General features: G+C 46.9%; 2 protein-coding genes across 2 annotated transcripts; one reads left to right on the forward strand and one right to left on the reverse strand.

Annotated features, from left to right (window-relative positions):
* The first annotated feature begins 1,419 nt into the window (after positions 1-1,419).
* Positions 1,420-3,206, forward strand: LOC144116142 (uncharacterized). The gene is made up of 2 exons (XM_077650846.1): positions 1,420-1,944; positions 2,632-3,206. Exons 1-2 carry the CDS (start codon positions 1,731-1,733, stop codon positions 2,913-2,915), a joined length of 498 nt encoding a protein of 165 aa, XP_077506972.1. The 5' UTR covers positions 1,420-1,730; the 3' UTR covers positions 2,916-3,206.
* Positions 3,207-3,227: 21 nt separating this feature from the next.
* On the reverse strand, positions 3,228-4,588 carry LOC144116141 (uncharacterized). Its single transcript, XM_077650845.1, has 3 exons — positions 4,016-4,588; positions 3,742-3,949; positions 3,228-3,616 (listed from the first exon to the last, which is right to left on the reverse strand). Exons 1-3 carry the CDS (start codon positions 4,481-4,483, stop codon positions 3,228-3,230), a joined length of 1,065 nt encoding a protein of 354 aa, XP_077506971.1. The 5' UTR covers positions 4,484-4,588.
* Positions 4,589-7,500: the final 2,912 nt, after the last annotated feature.

Below are 7,500 nucleotides of genomic sequence, written 5' to 3' on the forward strand. Positions count from 1 at the left end.
AGAATCTCTTAGCGCAACTTGTATCCAGAGTTTCCAAAATCTAGCACAACAGAGAGAAACAAAGTAGGTTAGAGAAGGAACTGGGGCATCATGAGCTGATTTCGAAAGTCGAACTGCTTGGCCCATACGAAATGTTAGAGCTGAAATGGGACAAAAATTCATGGTCGGTTTAAAATCCTTGTAGCAGCCTCCATTGCTGGCCAGGCCAAACTTCACATGAAGGAGCGCTTGTGAAATCTAATTAGGACACCTTATTTCTCAGGCCCGTTTTAGTGACCGAGACCTAGCTGAATACTCTTTCGACGGTGGCGTTTCATAAGTGAATGACAACAAAGAGTGCCAGCTCAGACATCAATGGGAACGTGAGCTCGCCGGCCACATTTTTTACATTTCTGACGCTTACCCAGAATTAATTTGAACCCGGTAGGCTATGCCATATCGTTGAATTTCATTTATAGCTGGCAAAACTCAGACTATATTGCATAAATTGAATTTGTAGGTATAAAAGCACTGAGTGGAGTGCGCGATAAAATTCGCTGAGTACTTTGCGTTTTTTGGTTCAGGATCCTAGGTGCAGGTCGCTCTGAAGCTTTAGGCTAGCAGGTAACCTCTTTTAGTGCACTTTTAATGCACACAAAAATAATTTTGTGGTGTCTATACAACAGAAAATGTTTGTTAGAGAAGCTGAGAGAAGACGTTTCGAGGCTGTTAAGAAAAGAATTGCCATGCACTGAAATGTAATATCTATGTGCTGCTCCCATTTCGCTTTGTTGTCCTGAGTAGGTGCAGGTATTAAAATTCTTGCGATTAACTTTTTCACAGAAGAGATGAATTTCTCCTTTAGCCTGACAGGGGCCAGGGCCTCGCATTGAAGGAGCTTGTTCATTCGCTCAAATTTACTGATGTAGAACAAAAAGTCAATTTTGCTCATCAGTGTACATTGCGCTTAATATGCACTCTTGCTGCCTTGCAGCATTTATATACTTTTCATTGCTTCAGAGCGGGCTTTCAGTGCAGCACACTGATTCATGATTCAATGCAAGGCAGGTGCAATGCTGATCCATCGTGTTACACAGAGGCTGGGTAGGTGTCTGTGCAACAAGATGGCAATCACAAGATGTGCCACCATCACCTCGGGGTATGTCCCGAATGGTAATGAGGGACATTTCCCCCTTCTCTTGCCCATTTGGAGAATGTGTTATCCATTTGAACGTTTTGCACACATAAATTCTTGCCTTAGAATAGCAGGCAAGGCAGGTCAGTGTGGAGGTAGCCCTGATGATCACCATTGATTGCCTGATGACAGACTAGCTCTAGGGAATGATACACACACTTTAGAAGCGCGCATGTTCTACCTTCATTTTTGTCTACAGGCTGTTGGACTGCCCACGCAGGGCACTTGCCTAGTCTATCCTGAGGTCCACACAAAATTTTGTGTCGTTTGCAATCAGCTAACAGGGCTCCAACGGAGAAAACAGCCTCTCCGCAGATGCCTCGAACACTGGCACATAGTAGAGAAAGGATATATAAAAACATTCACAATATTTATTACAGAACAAATCATATTGACATGGGCGCAGCAAAAAATGTAATCCAAAACTATCCACATAGACAAATGGAAACTTTCAATGCCAACTCGGACGAACAGTAGCCCAATCTGGCAACCCTCCTTGTACGATTTTGCCTCCTTCTTTTCTCATTCATTATAAACAGGAACTCCTGCAGCGCAGATGCTCCTCAGAATTTATGATGAGGAGCTTGTGCTGGAACCGTCTGCAGCTACCAGTGACACTGAGCGGGACCACACAGAGCAGACGGATGGTGGCCAGCAGCAGCAGCAGAGCCAAGTCATTTCAGGGCAACAGCGTCCTCCCTCAGCACCTCCGTCTGTCGACCAGCGCCAGCCTGCAGCTAGGCAACAGATTCTGCCGGCCATGGCTAAAGGTAAGTCTTTTAGGAATGTGTATTTGCCACATGTTTATTTACACACAAAGCGGAATGGTGATCAGGAGAGCATTATAAGTGTACACGGGTAAATGTTGACATGAGTAGGGTTTGGGCAGCTTTGTCCGTTGATTTGTGGAAGTCGAACTAGAGCCGTCTTCATTTAACCCTACAGTACAAATTATCGTTCATGGCTATATGGAAACTATGAGTATGTATTGACACTCATTCCTGACACCTTTAAAACATATGCATAAAAACCACAAATATTAACAGTAAGAACCTCGCCTGTGTAGGAAGACAGAATGCAGAAATCAAAACACATTTTGCCATGGCGCAGCAGTTCATGACCCAAGTGTTTTTTTATCACATGAATGCTTAACAGAATTGGAAGCATTCCCATGTCTTTCATGAATAGATCTAGAAATGTCGAATAAATGCACAGGAACAAAATTTGTTTATCAAGGTACGTCAGGCACGAAAACACTAACCTAAAAGGTAGGTGTCACACAAATACATGTTTGCAAACCATACAATACTTATTAGTTGAATATGAACTTTATCACAGGAGCTTTATCACAGGATCTGTGCTTGTCCTCCGGCATTATAATACTACACAGCAGCTGTACAGTGCATGAACTCAATTGAACTGACGGCCGAAATTGCCTTGTTTGTCTACCTTTGCAGGAATTCGAGGACTACAAAGCATGGGCCTCCAGCTTCTGACAATGAGGGAGACTCATGAATATGAACTTCGGAACAAGGAGCTGGAAATTGAAAGGAGGAAAGTGGAGAACGAGGAGCGCCGCCTTGCTTTAGAGGAACGCAAGCTGGAGCTCGAAGAAAAAAAACTCCAATTGGAAGCATCCTCCCGGGAAGAAAACCAACAGAAATTCATTGAGCATCTACAAAAAATGTTTGATGATCACGACAAAAAACTGCTCAGTATACTGAATGCACAACAGCGATAACATCTTGAAATAACATGGTAGATTGGGCCAGTTGGTTGCTATTCATAATGCAGACAAATTCGCAGCATAAATAAGACGCACACGGAAGACAAGGAACACACAAGACAGGACTGTGCTGCAGCTGCAGACAGGACTGTGCAGCACAGTCCTGTCTTGTGTATTCCTTGTCTTCTGTGTGCGTCTTATTTATGCTGCGAATTTGTCTGCATTATCGATAATATAAATAACCAAATGTCATTTTGATTCATCATTACCCTTTTACAGTCATGAAATAAACTCTTCGCTTTCGCAGCTGCGTGGTTTTATGAAGCACTATCGAGGGGAAAGGTAATCCTCTAGAGGTGGTGGCTCAAGGCAAAAATACTGAGAAACTTGGGCGCTGTACAAGCAGGTATGGCAGTTCGCAAGAAGTGCACTTGCTTTGTATATGCGTGGCAGGTTCTGGAGGTAAAGCTTCTGATTTTTTTTGAAGTCTACAAAGGCAAAAAGTCTCGCAATTTTACCGAAGCCCCATTCCACTGCCTGCCTCACGCTGCTCATAGCTTTGTTGAATGCTTGCTGCTCAGGGGTCAAGGAACCACCGCCATAGGGCTTCAGCAGAAGGGGCCGCAAAGGGTAGGCAGGGTCCCCGTAGATGACGTAGTTGCGCCCCTGAACAAGCTTTTCCAACTTTGCATATGCTTGGCTGTTTCCGAAGTTACCTGGAAGAAGGAAAATAAATTGTATAATGAGACGACGTTCAACCTTGCCTGCTTCCAAGCACCAGGCATAGTGAAGAAAGAATGATAACGCTTTGTTGAGGCGGCTGTGCTTGCCAGTTACTTACCAGCATCATGTTTGCTTCCGGGATACGATCCGTCTAACTGACAGATAATCCCATTTGGGCACATTACAGACTGGTATTTCAGGGCGTGGACGCGTTTGTGGCCGCTAAAATAAACATTTTGGTTTCTAGATGGTCGGCATATCGGTCGCGCCGTGCCGTCTATGAACGCCCAGCAGTTTTTAAGCGGGGCTCCTTTTTTGTGAACTGCCTGAAAAAAAGAACGAAAATGTGAGAAATATTGACTCGCAAAACTCTAATCCTATTTACGGCTTACCTGAGAGAACGTTTCTAGCGAGTCCAGGTTCAGCCAGGCATGGTTGTTTAGGTCATCCAACAAATGAAAAAAACGCGTTTCAATGTGCCCGAGAACTATGTTGGTCACAGACGATAGGGTAGAGCTGTGTCGTCTGAAAAGGTCTTCCAGATCGCAGAGCCGGTTCGGGTACGCAAGCCGTCGCAGGGTTATGCACAGGGCCTCGTCCCCGGGAACTGCCACCCTCTGTGGAGTTACCACCGCTTCAGGTATTTGTAAGGGCCTCTGCAGCCTGTGCAAGTCATGCTTCTCGAATCGAAAATGTCTCCTGAACACACCACTGTCGATGTCGTCAATGTTCAGAAGCCCGCGCACAGACAGTGGGTCACGTTGCGTCTCACCAAAGACTTCAAGACATAGCAAGTCTTCTATCTCTGACCACTTTAGCTGTGACAAGAGTAGCGGGTCTTGGAGTATGCTCTTCGGCATCTCTAGACCTTACCAGATTGCTGTGGCGGCGGCAAAATGCGGTCGTGACTCGCGAACTCGTGCTAAACTACACACAGCGCACCAAAAAACAGCTTGTGGCGTGGGGCTTCGGCTTGACTTGACCGTCACAGTGCCAAACATTTTTTTTTCTAACACGACATACTTTAAATTAGATTGTAAGGTCCACAAATGTTTGAATATATATTATAAACACAAATAACGCCTTTATTTAGCAATTTTAGTACAGTAACAGCAAGCGCGATTCATATTTGTTTCAGCGTAACTCTGATTTTCACCAATAGGTGGGGCTGCGCGGCGCTCCGCTGTACAACGCTCATTCGGGCGTTTTAGACGCTGCGCTAAAACTCTTTACTCGCGCTACGCTCCGCTGGTGCTCCGCTGGGGAACTACCAGCGGAGCGGAACGCAAATACGCTCAGCTAAAAGTCTCTAATGACCGCCACTTTGAACGAAGCCCCGGCGTCCGTTGCATCCGCGCCGGCTATACCGCGCGTCGTAGGCGAAACGTAACAATAGTCAGCGCCTATTTGTGCTAGTCCTTCGTCTTGTGTCCCGTTCGTGTTGCGCTGTGAGCGAAAATTCAAGAGCGATGGCAGCAACGAGCACAGGCTTATAAGCTCATGAATCGGTTCTTTTCCTGAGGCCGCTCCTCTGCAACTACACATTCAGTGTTACGTGACAAGGACATAGTTAAGCATTTTGCAAAAAAGCCCCTTTCGCGAAAGTATGCGAAACTGTGAGAGTGGCATTCGCTTATACTGTCTTGTGGGAGTGGGACTCCACAACAAATGCTTTTTTTTTCGAGTTGGAGTAAGTTTTGAGTCACAATTAGCGCACCGATATTGAATACATGAACCCCTATATCTTTTTTTTTATTCGAAAAGTGTGCCGAGGCATAAGTTAAAAAAAGCGGAAGGAATGCGGGAGATATTAGAAAGTTAAAAGAAAGATTGAAGACCCGTTGCGCTGAGGTAGCGCAGTGCTATCTTCAGGCAGATGGTGCAGCGCCTAGCTCACGTTACATAACTGATGGCACTGACAGCAGGGCGCATTTTTCTCGCGTACCGCTCAAGTTGAGCGTCAACGATGCGACTGGAGAAACAGTGCTGCAGGAAATTAAGTGCGCGTCCGATAAAATGATGAAACCACATGGCACAGCTTCACATTTTCGGGCGCCAACTGTGGCTTCGGTGGCGACAATGGTAACTCTCAAAAACTTAACGAAGGAAACGCGGGATCAGGTATCGCTTTGGAAGCAGTCTAACGGCTTTACGTGCTACTTAGCGCATGCTTAATTCCGGCTTGCGTCGCCTGTTACATGAGTAAACAGCACGCAACAGAGCTTTTTCAGCGCCCAAGCTTTCAGTATTAGCTGCTGCCAAACACTGCTTTCAAATAACGACCATCAGACAAGCGAACTTAAAGATTACAGAAAAATTTTTCACGAATTGGATTCAAGCAGGCGCGCGCTGTCATATCAGCGCAGCAGACGACGCGCGAGCGCATTGCACAGCAATAGCCGCAAACGACACGACTGAAATGGGCCGGCTACCCTTAGCGACAAGAGCTTCCGAGCTCCCTTTTAAATAAGTTTTGATTGTACTTGAAACAACATGAACGCAGTTGAAAAGTCAACGACAGAACAGCTGCGAACGGTGTGCGTTTGTATGAGCGACGGTGATGCGACGGGCGTCCTACTTCGGTAGCGGCGCGTGGCGGCGAAAGGCCGTACTAGCCCCGATGGCCGGCTCCCATTGTTCGCCTCTCCTTTTTCCTTCCTGCATGTTTGTAAACAAACGAGGTGGCGCTGCAGCCGCTAGCGGGCTCGTGGTAGGCAAAAGGCCAGGGAGTGTCGTTACAAGCGATTGCGGGTCGGTAGGCTGGAAACGCTGATTGGTTTTTAAACTGTGACGTCACCTGTGACGTCATGTTTAAAAATTATAATTACGTGACTTTTGATGCCGTCATGTCCTGTTGGGGACACACATTTTCCCTAGGCTTTTCTCGGAATTCCCCACGTTTTCCCAACGCGCGCGGGATAAAAAAAAAGCGCATCTTGCACGTGTGCACGCGTCTCTAGTTAAGCTAACTGCGCCGCTGATTCCGCATCGACTATTCCTGCCGAAGAGGCTCCAGGGAAGTCTGCCCTGTCTGCGTTTGATTCTGTTTATTTGTTTACTCGTTTTGGCCAGCGGCACGCGAGTACATGCATCTATAATTCTTATAATAATAATAATAATTGGTTTTGGGGGAAAGGAAATGGCACAGTATCTGTCTCATATATCGTTGGACACCTGAACCGCGCCGTAAGGAAAGGGATAAGGGAGGGAGTGAAAGAAGAAAGGAAGAAAAAGGTGCCGTAGTGGAGGGCTCCGGAATAATTTCGACCACCCGGGGATCTTTAACGTGCACTGACATCGCACAGCACACGGGCGCCTCAGCGTTTTTCCTCCATAAAAACGCAGCCGCCGCGGTCGGGTTCGAACCCGGGAACTCCGGATCAGTAGTCGAGCGCCCTAACCACTGAGCCACCGCGGCGGGGCCTATAATTCTTATCTGTTCCGCGAATCCGCCACCGTCTGTTTCTGTACTAGCCGCCGCTCTGCCTTGAGGGCGCCTATTCTCCCCTCCTGCTCCTCGTTTTCCTTTTTTTTATTTCTCTTTTTTTCTGCCCGCTCACCGCGGCTGCTCCGTGGACAGGGGGCGACAGCGCGTTTTTCTTTTTCTCTTTATTTCTCTTTATAAAGAGAAAAAGAAAAACTCTATTTCTCTTTGCCCCGCCGCGGTGGCTCAGTGGTTAGGGCGCTCGACTACTGATCCGGAGTTCCCGGGTTCGAACCCGACCGCGGCGGCTGCGTTTTTATGGAGGAAAAACGCTAAGGCACCCGTGTGCTGTGCGATGTCAGTGCACGTTAAAGATCCCCAGGTGGTCGAAATTATTCCGGAGCCCTCCACTACGGCACCTCTTCCTTCCTTTCTGCTTTCACTCCCTCCTTT

Source organism: Amblyomma americanum, chromosome 1 (genome assembly GCF_052857255.1).
Source record: "Amblyomma americanum isolate KBUSLIRL-KWMA chromosome 1, ASM5285725v1, whole genome shotgun sequence".
In the NCBI taxonomy this organism is placed as follows: Eukaryota; Metazoa; Arthropoda; class Arachnida; order Ixodida; family Ixodidae; genus Amblyomma; species Amblyomma americanum.